The sequence below is a fragment of the Erithacus rubecula genome, assembly GCF_903797595.1.
Source record: "Erithacus rubecula genome assembly, chromosome: 3".
In the NCBI taxonomy this organism is placed as follows: domain Eukaryota; kingdom Metazoa; phylum Chordata; class Aves; order Passeriformes; family Muscicapidae; genus Erithacus; species Erithacus rubecula.
In genome coordinates this window covers 138,296,930-138,312,603 of record NC_136689.1, presented here as the reverse complement: position 1 = coordinate 138,312,603, position 15,674 = coordinate 138,296,930, and the positions used below count along the sequence as shown (strand labels likewise).

General features: G+C 43.9%; 1 protein-coding gene across 1 annotated transcript in view; it reads right to left on the bottom strand.

The window, feature by feature from the left end:
* The window catches only part of ZC3H3 (zinc finger CCCH-type containing 3), a 124,469-nt gene that overhangs the window by 60,549 nt on the left and 48,246 nt on the right, over positions 1–15,674 (bottom strand). Inside the window, exon 4 of the mRNA XM_079302779.1 lies at positions 12,914–13,064. Within this exon, the coding sequence (XP_079158905.1) occupies positions 12,914–13,064 (151 nt within the window). The remainder of the gene's footprint in view (positions 1–12,913; positions 13,065–15,674) is intronic.

Here is a 15,674-nt window from a genome sequence, read left to right as displayed (position 1 = left end):
GTCCAGAGATGGGAATGGACCTGAGGAAGGGTCTGGAGCACCAGGAGCTGCTGAGGGGAGGCTCAGCCTGGAGAAAAGGAGGCTCAGGTGGGACCTTCTGGCTCTCCATAATTCCCTGACCAGGAAGGTACAGCTGGATGGGGCTCAGGACCTGTTCCCAGGGAACAGGACAATAGGAAATGTTCTCAAGCTGTTCCAGGAGAGGCTCAGGATGGACATCAGGATTAATTTTTTCATGGAAAGGGTTATCAAGCTCTGGAATCACCATTCCTGGAGGGATTTAAAAGCCCTGAGGATGTGGCACTTGGGGACATGCTTTAGTGATGACCTTGGCAGGGCTGAAGGAATGGTGTGACTCAATGAGGGCTTACCCAACCTCAATGATTCCATGATTCCACACCCCGATTTGGTTTGAAACAGCATTATTTTAGATGCAGAAGAGAGAATTTGTTAGAGGCATGGAACAGGAAAACACTCCCTCTGTCTCCCACAACTCCCACAAAGTCCCTTCCAGTGACACAAATAATGTTTCCCCTTTGCCCCCTTTTATCCTTGTGTTTAAAAAAGGATTTAAAATAGCAGAGACATTGCCTTCAACACTCCCTGCACCTCCTTATCGAGCCATAAAACCTTTTTCCATATAAAATATCCTGAACTGGAATAGCTTTGGGATTTCCCTGGAGATTCACCCCCCATTGCCTATGTTTACATCCTCCTTCCCACACCAGAGGATGGCAGGAACACAGACCTGGATTCACTACCAGGAATTATTCACTAATAATTCCAGAAGCAATTATTAAATCTCCACTAATTTAAGGGGGGGGGGGGATTAAAGGAAATTATTTGCAATCAAAACATCATTTCAGCTTGGAAAACCATTCCTGCTCACGGACAGGTGGCCACGGGATCCGTGCCAACTTCGGGAATCCCTCTGCTCTTTTTTTCCCCCACTTTCCCAGCTTTAACAGCTGTGACCTCTCAGACCTCCCCATACCCTGCTGCAAATCCTCCTTCCAGGAGAGCCCAGAGGGCAGCAGGAGCTGCAGATGCTGCAGAGCCCATCTGGCACCTGGGGATGGATGGATGGATGGACCGGGAACGGGGAAGCTGCCGGATGCAGATGGTCAGCTCTGCCTCGTGCTGAAATCCACACAGAGGTGCCAGGATCCAGCCTGGGGAAGAGCCAAGGAGAGACTGGATGGTCCTGCATCATCCACACATTCCCTAAAGGAATAGAACTAAGGTTTGGAAAGGAACAGAATGGTTTCATCCCAAAGGAAGATGCATCAGACAGAGAATTTGGGTGTAGAAAGAGGAAATCTCAGTGCTCTGCTGGGGAGAGACCAGACCTGGCAGGAGGGATATTAGTTGGTATTAATGAGCTAATTCCAATTATTTCCAAGGCAGCAGAAGGAAATAAACACCCAGGGACTGAGAAAGTTGATTACATAATCCCAGAATAATTGGAGTTGGAAGGGACCTTAAAGATCAGCTCATTCTGACCCCCTGCCATGAGCAGGGAACCTTCCAGTAGATCTTCCAATCATTATGTAGGTTTTTGGATACAAATATATAATTATTTGGGAATTTTTCTCCATGTTGAGTACAACAGACACTTAAACTCAAATGGAAATTTCATTAACTCAGCCCAAGGGTGAAATGTGACCTATGGGAGAGATATACAAATTTCTTCCTCTCTTTCCTTCCCTCCATTGCATGAAGCCCTTTCCAACCCCTGGAAAATGGATCCTGCTGCCCAGTGAAGCTCCCAGATATCTTATTTAGGATCCCTCTGCATTTACCAATCCTAGAGTTTTCTCCAGCTTTTTTAGAGTATTTTATACCCTTTTTTCTGGGATGTTCCCATGCAGGGCCAGAATCCTTCCAGCTCAGGATACTCCCTGATTTCTCCCACCAGGATGAAACAGATGGATCCATCCTTCAGCCTGAAAGAAACCTAAATGTTTACTTAGCCTGGACAGAATTAATCAGTGGAAAATGCTCCAGCACTTGCCAAGTGACCTTTTTTGCCCCCAAAAACTGGATTGTTCATTCCTGAGCTACGAGACCTGCCCGGGCACAGCCCAGAGCTCAGCCCAGATGCTGGCACCAGTTGGACTCAGCTCAGAGCAGCAGCTCACAGAAAAGTTTAAAGGAATTTATCCCAATTTTATCCCAATTTTATCATGATAAGAACTAATTCAGGGAATTTGTGCTGCCATTCAGCCATGCTCTGCTTCCCCCTTCTTCCATTTTTTGGGTGATTGTTCATTTAAATCCCAACTTTCACACTGGAATTGGCACAGGAAAACATTGGAGTTCTGCTAAAAGCTTGGAGAAGTTATGACCCTTTGAAGGGAAAATCATCTGGGAAAAGGGTGGGGAAAAAAGCAGCTCTGACATTACTAATCTCTTATTAGAGGAAATATTTAGGAATTAAATACACTCTTCACTCCCACAGCTGTCACTGTCAGGTGAAAAAACAGGGAGTGTGTAAATATCCAGCAACAGAAAATATATTCTGAATGGGATGCTGTTAGGAGGGATAATTAGCCTTAGAAAATCCACTTCTGAAGAGTCCAAACCACTTCAAAAAGAGTTTTAAATACAGCATGTGGCCAATTTGGAAAACTTTATCCACAGGGAGATTTCATCTGGCCAAGCTACTCCATTGCTGTTGAAGTCTGGGCTAGAAAAGTTGAATCATATCTCATAAAATTTATTTTATTTAAAATTACAGCTGGTGTCTGGGGATGGAGAAAAGGAGGAGTTGAACTTGGAACTTCACAGTCCCATGAGAGATTTGATATTGGAGCACCTGAGCAGGAATAAATGGATGCCCTGGGACAGAGGGAGCAGCATCAAGAGGTTTAAAGGGTTTTAGAGACCAGCTCTGAATCCCAAGAGAACCACACTCAGTCCCTGGAGGGTTTTGAACAAGATGTATCCCAAGACTGGAAAAGGAAGGATTAATCCTCTGTTTCCTTCCCAGAGCATCTGCCCTGGTTGCCTGAAGTCCACCCCAGACCCTGTGCACTAATCTATAAAAAAGAGCATTACAGCCACAATTAACATTTTTTATGGAATTGTGGAATAGTTTGGGTGGGAAGAGACCTTAAAGACCAACCAATTCCAGCTCCCTGTCATGGTCAGAGACACCTCCCATTATCCCAGGTTGCTTCAAGCCCTGTCCAACTTGGCCTTGGACACTTCCAGGGATGAGACAGCCACAGCTTCTCTGATAATTCCATTCACCAACCTGCCAGGGAAGAATTCCTTCCCAAATCCCATCCATCCCTGCCCTCTGGCAGTGTGAAGCCATTCCCTGTGTTCTGTCCCCCCATCCCTTATCCAAAGTCCCCCTTCCAGTCCTCTTGGAGTCCCTTTGGGCACTGGAAGGGGTTCTGGAATCTCCCTGGAGCTATCTCTTCCCCAGGATGGACACCCCAACTCACCCAGCTTGGCCCCAGAGCACTCAGAAAATTTTTGACTTTTTCCACCATGGATGGGAAGGACAATCTCCAACCTGGTGTCCCAGCACCTGGAGGTGGCACCCAACATTGGAGAAGACCTGTTGGGTTACCTGAGCCCACATTTTCACCTCTCCCACCTGAGTTCCTGCACCAGATGATCCATCCCCAACCTAAACCTGCTGATCCACAGCTGCAAACTCCCAACTTTTAATCAGAAATTCATTGAAAAGTGGCACCACCATGACAAAACAGAGGTGATGCCCTCCAGGCTGGTTTTAGTCCCTATGGGATCTTCCCACTTGGTTTGTCCAGCCTTGGGAGCTGGGAATTCTTGTGGAACACCCTGACAGAACTGGGAGATGGTTCCTCACCCCAAACCACTCAGGAGTCCCCTGCACCTCTGCGAACAAGCATTTCCTGGAATGCAGTCTCCATTTTCTTATCTCACTTATCATCTCAGTTCATCTTTTTCCATAGGATCCTTTGGTTGCAAACTCCATCAGGGCTCCAGAAGCTCCATGTCCCTCATCCACAGCATCCCAAAAGTAATGGGGACCCTTCAGAGTAGATCTAGAGAACTAACCTGGTGCTGAGGATCCAAAATCCACACTGCAAATCAAACCACATCCTTTGCATTGCTCCCACCTGGCCTTGGCAATCCAAAGTCTACCAGGAGCTGCTGAACATCCTCAGGAATTGTTTTATCTACTAGGGGTCAAGTCTGAACCTCCAAGACTGATCTGTGAAGCCCAACAACTGAAGATGCCTCACTCAGGAGACCAATTTTGAAACTCTGTTCTGACCCAGGTGAAAATCTCACTGAGGATGCTGCTGATTCCAGTTGGGAATGGTGGCACCACACTCTCCAACGGTGGTTTTGCACCATCAAATTTGGTTTGGGATGGGAGACAGAAGGAAGACACCCCAATTATGTTATCCCTGGATGACTTCCAGATGATTTCCACCTAACTTGGACATCTTAGGAGGAATTTTTTTCACAAAAAAAGGAGTAGAATTGGAATGGGCTGCTAGGGAGGTGGTGGAATCACCATCCCTGGAGGTGTCCAAGGAGCAGCTGGATGTGGGACTCAGTGCTCTGGGCTGGGTGACAAGGTGGAGATCAGTCACAGGTGATCTTGGAGGTCTTTTCCAGCCTCAACAATCCTGGGATTTTGTGATCTCATGCCAAAGGCTGCAGCAAATCCAACACCTCCCACAGCAGGACACCGGTGCCATGCTGGGGGCTCCCAATGGATTGAGCTGGAAAAGCCTTTTCAGATCATCAAATCCAACACAGCTCCAGCAAGATTTCCCAGGAAGAAAAGATTTTGGAATGCTGAGCTGCCCAGCAAGGATGCTCCAGGCTGCAGGGAAGAGCTGATCCAAGATCCACACAACAGTCTGTGAGTAAATAACCCCTCACTGTCCCCGGGATCGGATGTGGCAGTTTTCTCTTTAATGTAATCCATTCCAAACACGACGACTCCATTAACCAAAATTAAAAAAGGAAAATCCCATTATTCCTAAGGATGTTCATGTGCATTTAGAGCTGGTCATTAACCCCTGAGTCCTGCTTTTATTTTGGTTTCATTACTTCCTCCAAAGTGGAGCTCGATTACTGTGACTGACCCAGGAGGAGGGAAGAGGAGCAGCCTGGAATTCATGGAAAAGCAGGAAAAATTCAAAATCTCAGCAGAAGGTTGCCTGGGAACTGGAAAAGACTGGGGAGACTGGGAGAATGGGGGAGTAGGAGTGGTGGAGTCCCTGAATCCTGCTGGAAGCTGCTGAGTTTGCTGGGTGGGAAAGCAACCGGCTGGGAGAGATGTTAGGGAGAACAAGGGGGAAAAAAAGAGAGGGAAAAAGTGGAGGAAGAAGGGAAAAAGAAAAGGGAAAAAAAGAGAAATAAAGGAAAATATGAAAAAAAGATTTAAAGGAGAAGAATGAAAATAGAGAAAAAAAGGAGAAAAAAGGGAAAATGAAAAAAGAGAAAAATGAAAAGGAGAAAGGGAAAAAAGGAGAAAAAGGAAAAAGGGAAAAGGGAAAAATGCAAAAAGAAAAATCTGAAAAGCAGAAAGAAAAAGAAACAAGGAGGAAAGGAAAAAGGGAAAAGGGAAAATGTGAAAAGGGAATCTGAAAGAGAAAGAGAAAGAGAAGGAAAAAAGGAGTGAAAAGAAAAGGTAATAGTGCAAAAAGGGAAAATCTGAAAAGAAAGATAAAGGAAAAAGAGAAAAGAAAAAGTGAAAAATGAAAAAATAGGAAATGGGAAAAGATAAGAAAAAAGAAAGGAAAAATAAAGGAAAGGGAAAAGGGAAAAATGCAAAAAGGGGAAAATCTGAAAAGGAGAAAGAGAAAGGAAAAAAAAGAGGAGAGGGAAAAGGGGAAAAGGAAGGAGGAAAAACAAAAAGGGAAGAAAGGGAAAAAGAAAAATAAAAACAAGAAGAAAAGGGAAAAAAGAAAAGGAGGGAAGGAGAAAAATACAAAAAAAGAAAAAAACAAAAAGGAAGAAGTTAGAAGAGGGAAATAAAGGAAAAAAGGAATGAAAAAGGAGAAGGTGAAAGAATACTAAAAAGAAAAAAAAGAAGAAGAGGAAAAAAAAGAAAGAGAAAGAGTATGAGATAAAGGAAAGGAAAAAGGATGCAATGGGGAAAAAAAGAAAAGAGAAAATAAAAGAAAAAAAAGAAGAAAGAAAGAAAGAATAAAGAAGAAAGAAAGAAAGAAAGAAAGAAGAAAGAAAGAAAGAATAAAGAAAGAAGAAGAAAGAAGAGAAAGAAAGAAAGAAGAAAGAAAGAAAGAAAGAAAGAAAGAAGAAAGAAAGAAGAAAGAAAAAAGAAGAAGAAATAAGAAAGAAAAAAGAAAGAAGAAAGAAAGAAAGAAAGAAAGAGAAAGAAAGAAAGAGAATAAGAAATAAAGAAGAAAGAAGGAAAGAAACGAAAGAAAGAAAGAAAAGAAAGAAAGAAAGAAAGAAAGAGAGAGAGAGAGAGAGGAGAGAGAGAGAAAGGAAGAGCAGAAAGAAAGAAAGAAGAAAGAAAGAAGAAAGAAAGAGAAAGAAAGAAAGACAGAAAGAAAGAAAGAAAAGAAAGAAAGAAAGAAAGAAAGAAAGAAAGAAAGAAAGAAAGAAAGAAAGAAAGAAAGAAAGAGAAAAACAAAGGAAAAGGGGAAAAAGGAAAAGGAGGGCAAGAGATGAAAGAAGGGAAGAAAAAAAGGGAAAAAAGGAATAAGGAGAAAAGGAAAGGGGGAAAAAGGAAAAGAGAAAAAAGGCAAGAAGATGAAAAAGGAAGAACACAAAGAAAAGAAAAAAGATGAAAAGTAAAAGGGGGAAAATCTACGAAAAGGGAAAAGAAAAGAGATTGCAAAGGCAAAACAAATTAAAAAGAGGAAAACAAGAAAAGGAAAAGAGGAAAAGGACAAAAAAAAAGAAAATAACAATAAAAAGGGAAAGAGGGAAAAGAGAAAAGAAAAATGGGGAAGAAGAAACAGAACTAAGAAATAAATAAAAAATAAAAAGAAAATTAAAAATTAAAATTAAAATAAAAAGCAAAGGAAGACAGAAGAGAGGAGTGAGTTTTCCCCAGTGTCCCTCTGTCAGGAAGGAGGGGAGCACCAGGAACAGGGAGCATTAATCCCCAGCTTTGCCCCAAAGAGGTGCCATTGTTTTTTAAAGCCTCTAAACCAGTTCAGAACAGAAACTGGATTATGCTGGGCCAGATGTCAGGGCTGCTCCGAAACAATCCGTGTTGTGCATCTCATCCCAGCCTCATTAAAGGGATTAAAAGTATTTCCTATAGAAACAAAAAAATATGGATTTCCAAATGGGAGTTACTGTTCCCTCCTGCCTGTAACGGCTCCAATCCCAGCAGATGAATTTCACTTTAATGAGATGTCATTTTGGAGAATGGTTTAACATCCCTTCAAAAAAAAATCCGAGGTCTAAAACCTCGTCAAACCACGTCGGGATTATTAAAAGAAAATTTACCACACAGACAAAATAAAATCAAACAAAATAGGAGCCGCCAATTCGCAGAATCCATGACACGGCCGTTTTTAAATGTGATGGAAAAGGCTTTCCAAGTTATCTGCTTAACCACAGGCTTTCTGTTTACTTCTCACTTTCATGTCAAATGAATTTGGGAAGAAAAAAATTGACAGGAACTTTAAGGCCATTCGTCACATTCCGACTCCGTTCACAGATTAACGCGGCAAAAGCCGGCGAGGAGGAGGGGGGATTTTATCATCTTGATAAAAGGAAATTAACTCCCACTGTCCCAACCTCTGCCCTCTGCTCTCCATTCTCTCCCCTCTGTGCAGGAAGATCCCAGAGAAATCAGCACCAGGAGGTAAAATCCAACTGGGGCATCGTCCCAAATAAATAAACGACATAAAAAACTGGGAGATTGAACCACTTGCTCTTCAAGCAGCATCTGGCTCACAACACCCATCCAGTTTGTGCTCCAAACTGGTCTGGGGGAGGTTGGAATGCCACCTCTTGGACCCTAGAAGGTGGAAAAAATAAATGGATCAAGGAGAGAAGGCAGCATTTGCTGATTTCTTTAAAAAGCCCATCCCTGTCTGCTCACAATAGATGGGAACGTCGATTCAAGCCTCTCCCGTCGGAGCGCTCGGTGATTTTCTGCCGTGGAAGCCGACGTTAACAGTTTTCCCTGTTTTCTCTGCAGCTTTTGAGATGATGCCCCAGAAGTGGTGAAATATGGATTTGCTCCATTCATTGTGAATTATTGCCCCAAATTCTGCTCTCTGTTCTCAGCTCCAATCGCTGACCTTCTAGGATTGTGGACAAAGAATCCCGGAACAGTTTGGGTTGGAAGGGACATTAAAAAATGTCGAGTTCCAACCATGGGCAGGGACACTTTCCACTGTTCCAGCTTGCTCCAAGTCCTGTCCAACCTGGCCTGGAATACTTCCAGGGATGGGGTAGTTACAGCTTTCCTGGGCAACCTGAGCCAGGGTCTCACCATCACCCCAATCCAAAGTTGGGTTGTACAATGAGCAACCGTGTCCCAAGAGCTTCCCAACAATTCCCAGAGTTCTTGGGTGACCCCATCCCATTTCCTGAACAGATGGATTTCTTAGGGACCCTCAGAGTGCAGCCCAAAAGGTGAGAAGTGATAGAATTAATCTGGTTTAACCCATTACAGTCCAGCAGGGGGATTATGGCAGACAACTTGCTGCAGACCTTGACTGTCCCAACACAAGAGGAAGATGGAAAGGATGAGAAAGTTTCCCTGGAATTCCCAAGGACACATATCTCCCCCAAAAGAGAGGAGATATATTGAGTTTTCACATTCATTTCATCCATGGCAAGTCAGTCACAAAGTTCTGTGGGAATGAGTCACAGGAACTGGAATGCATCCAATGGGCAACACAGGACTCTATTCAGTAATCCAAGATTCCTGTTCCACTGGATTCCCATGGATTTAGGGAGAAAGGGTTAATTACACACCAACAGCACACCAGGACTGGCACCTGTGGCTCCACCCACTTGGGAATAACATGGAAAATAATCTGTCACAGTGGGAAAGCCAAATATCCATCCCCACCACATGATCCCATTGTCTCAAGGCAGTGAAATCACTTCCACAGGGAAACTTAGAAGAGCACTCAAGGAATGTCAGAAAAATGGAAAGGAAAATCAAGAAGGCTTCCCTGGAAATGGATTAAATGAATGGGCCCATCCCATGGGTGTGCTCAAGGCCAGTCTGGACAGTGATTGGAAAAACCTGGTCCAGTGGAAAGCATCCCTGCCCATGGCAGAGGGGTTGGACCAGATGCTCTTCCAAGGTCCCTTCTGAGCCAAACCATTCCATGACTCTCTGAACTGGATCATGAGTTGGGTAAGCTCAATTCCCAGCTGGCAATTGGTGTCTAAAAGATGTTGTTAAGGGAGCAGAAGAACTCTGGAAACCCAAAACCACCCACTGTGAAGGAGAGGAAGGGATGGGACAAAGAAGTTGGTGTGTCCAAGTGACCTGGAACCCAAAATTCCAACCTCCTGCAGAGGATGACTGGAAGGGATGGTGGTTCCTCCTCCTCTTGGATGCTCAGCTGCAAGGAAATCCTTGTAATCCTCATATCACAGAATCATTTAGGCTGGAAAAGACCATCAAGTCCAAACTTTGACCAATCACCACCAGAGCACTGAGTGCCACATCCAGACATTTCTTGAACACCTCCAGGGATGGTGACAACTGTTTTCATTTTAATCTGTTCAATGTGCTCCAGGCCATGGAACAGAACAAAAGAGAAGAAAATAAAAGGAAAAAAGAAAACAAAACTAAACTACATGAGTGAATCCTCCACTGACAAGTTCCTTTCTCCTGAGCTGGCATTTCTCTGACAAATGTTGGATTATCTTGTTCTTTACTTATTTATAGTGCTGGAGGGGTAGGATTGTCCCTCAAGAGGCACTGCAAAGTTTTCAGGAAGAAATATCAGAGTTTCCCCAGCAGTGCCAGACACAACTCATTATTTGCAGACAGGTGACTTTTGTTTTCCACACTTGCAGCAGGATTTGAGAAGAAAACTCTTCAAAGTGGGTCAGTGTCTCAATCTCCCACTGGGGGTCTATAAGCTCAACTCAAAGGGCTCTCTGTTCCCAAAAAATGTGTCTTAAAAGTGGTTCTGGCTCTCCAGAGGGAGAACTGGAGTCTTCTGAAGGAGTTTATAGAATCTTAGAATATTCTGAGTTGGAAGGGACACACAAGGATCATCTGGTCCAACTCCTGGTCCTGCACAGGATACCCCAAAAATCCCACCCTGTGCCTGAGAGTGTTGTCCAAAAAGTTTTGGGACCACGACCACTCCCCTGGGGATCCAGCTTCTCTGGGAAACCTGTGCAAGGGTCTCACAACTCTCATAGGGAAGAACTTCTTGATATGGAATCTAATTCTACTTATTTTCAGTGGGAAGCCATTCTCCTCTCCAGGCTGAACAATCCCCATTTTCTCAGCCTTGTAGGAAAGGTGCTCCATCCCTCTGATCATCAACCCTTCTGCTGCCTCTGTGCAAGGCCTGTGACACGAGGGCATCCCATTTTTCTGGTGGCCACATCCACGTGGACCACGGAACGAAGCTGGAAGCAGGAGAAGCATCACTGCCAAATCTCAGCACGATGCTGCATCCATCCCAACTCCTCCATGGCAAATCCTTCACCCCTTTCCCAGCAGAGGGAGGCTGTGAGGAGAGAGAACACCTCCCTCCAGGATTTTTAAAGGATGACCAACCTCAATGTCACCAGGAGCAACCCAAATTTAAGGCCAGCAAATCGCAGCCCTCGTGAGCTGCTCTCCCAGCAAAGCCACGGGAGATAAGGGGGAGGAGTGAAAAGGAGAATCAATAAATCTTAACCTCATTCACAATGATCTGGAGCTCTTATTAAGTAAATTAATTTAAGTTAATTTAACTCGATCATGACTCCCGATCACAGTGATTTAGTGAGGGGGAAATTGCATTAGGAAAGGCCACACTCACCAGATAGAAGAAGGGAAGAAAATTAGATCCACTTAGCAATGTGAATTAATATGGAAATAGCAGGTGTAAATTTCACCTTATCAAGAGAGTGAAAATTATCTTCATAAATTTGGAGAAATAGGCCCCGAGTTGCTTATAAATCTATTTAAAACAAAAATATTACAAAAAGTGGAGTAAAATTAATTTAAAATATACTCCCACCTATTGCCTCGAAGAAAAGTCAGCAGCAGGGTTGAGTTTAATGCAGCCCAGCAAGAAGGGGAGGATGGAATTAATCCCCAAGGGATTGGCATCAGGTACTTCCAGCAACTATCCCTGTCACTCATTTCCCAAAGCAACATCCCTCTTTGTCTTAGTCTGGTGATTTGGGGATTTATTGGCAAAAAGGGTGACATCCTGGATGTCCCAGCGAAGTAAAACCCTGGCACCTTTCTTTCAGATATCCAAAAACTTGGATTTTATGGAAGAAATTGGTCCTTAGTGCCAGCTGGGAACCAGTTTGGGAGTAGCACTGGAGGGCAGCACCATCAGTTGACATCCCAGTACTGGCTTATGGGGAAGAGAATATTAAAAATACCAAATTATTATTAAAAAAAATTATAATGATTAAAATGGAAAATAGAAATACTAAAAATAATTGACTTATCAGTATAAAAAATAAAACTGAGGTGACTAATGGGGTTTCCCACCATCACCAGAGCTTCTCCTTGTTTTGGGAAGAGCAAAGAAAATCAGGAAAAAAGCAGATCCTGGTGTGTTGCTTGTGACAAATGGAGCAAAAAATCCTGTAAAAACTCCAGGAGAAGCATTTGCCATGTGCTTCCTCCAGACAGGCTGGATGATTGATCACCCCCAACAAAGGTAATTGGTAGATGGAGATTTATGGCTTCTTTAAAACATAATTGTTTTAATTTGCTGATGGCATTTTATCAAGATTTGTCTGAAGCAGCTGTAAGATCTAAACTACACCAATTTAATGAAGTCAGAGATTAATACAGAGAAAATGATCCTACAAGTGGGAGGTCTCAGCCAATCACAGCAGAACGAGGTCGTTCCTTGGAAAATCACCACTGGGATGAGCAAAAGCCACCACACAGATCCCAAACATTCCTGCTGGAATTCCATTCCTGAAGCTTTTCCCCTCCTTGATTCTCACCATGGATCCTCAATTCATCAATCACCCAAATCTGGAGAACCAAGGGAAGGTGCTGAACCCAACAGTTGGAGGATGACTTATTATCTATTAATTAATAATCATGGAATGGCCTGAAATGGAAGGAACCTTCAAGACCATCTTGTTTCCATCTCCTGCCATGAGCTAAGCCACCTTCCACTACCCCAGGTTGCTCCAAGTCCTGTCCAACCTGGCCTTGGACACTTCCAGGGTGGTAAAAAGGAAAACTTACAAGTTTTCCCAGGGAAACTGTGGCTGCCCCATCCCTGGAAGTGTCCAGGGACATGTTGGAGGAACCTGAGGTGCTCCCTGGAAACATCTCAACCTCTATGGATTTAGGAATATTCCAACTCAAGGTTACAGCACCTTCAGTGCCTCCTTTCTCCAGGCACTGCCAAAATATTTCCAGATGTTTCACCCATCCAGATAACTGGGAATAAATGAGTTTGGGACAGCACCTACATCCTGGGGTAAGTTTGGAGCATCCAACACCCTCCCCTTCATCACCAACATCCACACATTTATTCATCCTCTTTTCAGCTTATTTAACTGCTCCATGGAAACAATTAATTCCAAGAGGGAATACATAAGAAGCCAAAGGCATAAGCTGCTGGCACCAGCTTGGGGAAACACAATTCTTAACAAGATTTTACACTTTAAGTCAATAAACTCAGTGTAGACCAAACAAAGAGACAAATTAAACAAGATGCAACAGAAAAACACAGAGCCAAAAGTAGCTCCCACATCCCAACCAGCTGCATTCCAGGGATGGAAGAATTACCTGGATGTCAAAGGGCGCCTGGTTTTCCAGGAGGGAATGGGGCTGGTGAAGGATGATAAGGTTGGAGACACCACGTTCTTCTTCACGATCCTGTAGCGTGTCTTTATCACTTTGTTGGCTGGGGGGCCCCTTGGGAAGTGGAAGTTGGATCCTAGGAGAAAAAAACATGGAAAAACAGGCCTGAAATTCAGGTGTGGATGGGAACAGACTGGTGGAATTTTTAAGATCATCAAGTTCAGTTGGTCTGATATCCAATTTAAGTTCTACATCCAACTTTTTAGCACCTGAAAAAGGGTGAAGTTTCAGGAATGGGACCACTACAGCTGATGGTAACAGAAAAGTTTTGATGGGCTTGGGACTGGCTTCACTAGTCCATCAGCAAAACTCTACCATGGGAATCATGGATTCACCAAAAACACCTTGATCCCAACATCCACACTGGAAATAAATGTATGCCTTTAATCCTTGCCATTTTCATCATATTTTTCACCCCCAGAATTGTGGAAGTCCAGGTTGGACAGGGCAACCTGAGATAATGGAAGGTTCCTTTCATGGACAGGGAACTGGATCATCTCCCTTCCAACCCTACCCATTCCCAGATTCTCTCTGTTGCAGGATGATCTACATCCCAGGTTATTCCACTGAATGTTTTGTGCAATTAACAGTTCTATGTTTGACTGTGGTTTTCTTCTACAAGCCTTTTTTTTTTTTTTCAAGCTTTCAGGAATGCACCTAATTGCCCGACTTTTATAACATACAGCTGTAACTGCCCAGATAATTAAAGCTGACACTCCATGCTGAGCCTCAGTCTCTGGGTTTTATAACTGATTTAAAGGGCTGGCTGTTTTTCTTGGAGATCCTCTCATTAAAATTATGGAGAGGTTGGAAAGGGAAAAGTGGGATCGTTATTTCCACTGAAAACGTCAGACCCATCCCCATGTTTGTGTCTGTGAGAGGAGGGAGAATAAGGTGGATTCCCAGGTAAACTAGGAAAAATAGGGAAATACATTTTAGAGCTGACACCATTCCCTAGAAAGGAGGGAACAGCTCCCCCATTTCCCTGCAACAGTGGCAACATCAATCCACAGTTTTACAGTTTCACACAGGGAATATTTTCTTTCCTGCGTATTCCCAACAAGTTGATGACTCATGTTGGCTTTGGGAGGGATCAGGCAACACAAGTTTCCATTCCTAAATTCAGCAAAAAAGTTATAACCCCTGGTGGTGGGAAAAGGCAAAAAACAGGCTCTGCCATGACCAAAATCACTGGAATTTTTTGTGGTAAAGATGATGCTCACAATGTTCTGCAGTCTGAGCCCATGGGATAAATCATGGAACTAAAGGATCTTCCAAGTTCTCTTCCAGTAGAAACCATTAGATGATTCAATGACTGGAGGAACTGCAGCCACTTTAGAGGTGAGGCAGTTCAGAGATCACTTTAGAGGTGAGGCAAGAGGAGAGAGAGTAAAGAACATGGGAAACAAATGAGATTTCATTGCTCTTTCCCTAACTCAGGATTTTTTTATAGATTGAATTCTTGAGGGCAATGACCAAACCTGTGTGGGCTTTTAAAGACTTTGCATGGCTGAAACTCTAATTATAATTAAAATTGCTCCCAAGTACTGGCAAACTTGGAGCTTTTTCCTTCAGGGAACAGTATTTAGGACAGGAAAATGGACACAACAAAAGGACAGAGGTCCCAATCCCTGCAGGGACTAACACCACACATATGATGAAATCCCAGTCAGGGTGGGAATCATGGACTCATGGAATGGTTTAAGTTGGAAGGGACTTTGAAGACCATCCAGTTCCACCTTGTGCTATGGACAGACACAACTTCTCCCATCTCAGGCTGCTCCAAACCCTGTCCAACGTGGCCTTGGACATTTCCAGGGATGGAGCAGCCACAGCTTCTCTGGACAACTTGTGCCAGGGCCTCCCCACCTTCACAGGGAAGAATTTGTCACCTAAATCTGCCTTCTGGGTCACTTCTGTCACCTAGAACATGTGGACACACCCAACCTCTTACAGATACAGCACCAACTACATACCCAAAGCACTTCCACCCCACTGGGGAAGGGATGAGAGCCACAATCCCACATCCTCCCCAACCAGCAACAGCACAAGTTTGCTCCTTTCCCTCCTCCACTCCGACCTCACAGAACAACTAAGCTGGGAATTCGCTGAATACATAATTAACATTTTGTTGCCCCCACGCAAGTTGGAGCTGCCACCAATCAACCCAGAACTGCATCAAACTCCTGCCTGACAAGCAAGAGAGGTCCCAAATTATTGCAGGCATCCCCCTCCTCCTCCTCCTTCCCCAAAACAGGCTGGCACCTGGTAAACTCTATTCCCAGAGGTAATTGGATGGTGTATTCATTCCGAAGCTGCTCCTTGGAAAGTGCCTGATGCGCGACTCCGGCATTAACCACCTCCTCAAAGAGCCTCTCCGAAGAGCTCCGTTTTCTATTATTACTTGCTAGCTGAGGGGTTTTGTGTAGATAATCATGTTATTTAGACAGGATGTTGGTTTAATTCCCTTCATTACAGGCTCCCAGGGTTGTAATTTTTTCCTCTCCGCGTGATGTATTCCCCGTGGCACGTTTCACTCAAATCAAACACTTCACGCTTTTATTACAAACAATACCCCGGCGTCCCCCGTTATCAGCCCGGCGCACACATCCCCACTCCTCACCACGATCCAGAGGTCACTTCTAATGACTAATCGATCTCATTAGCTTTCCTAATTAAAAACTTT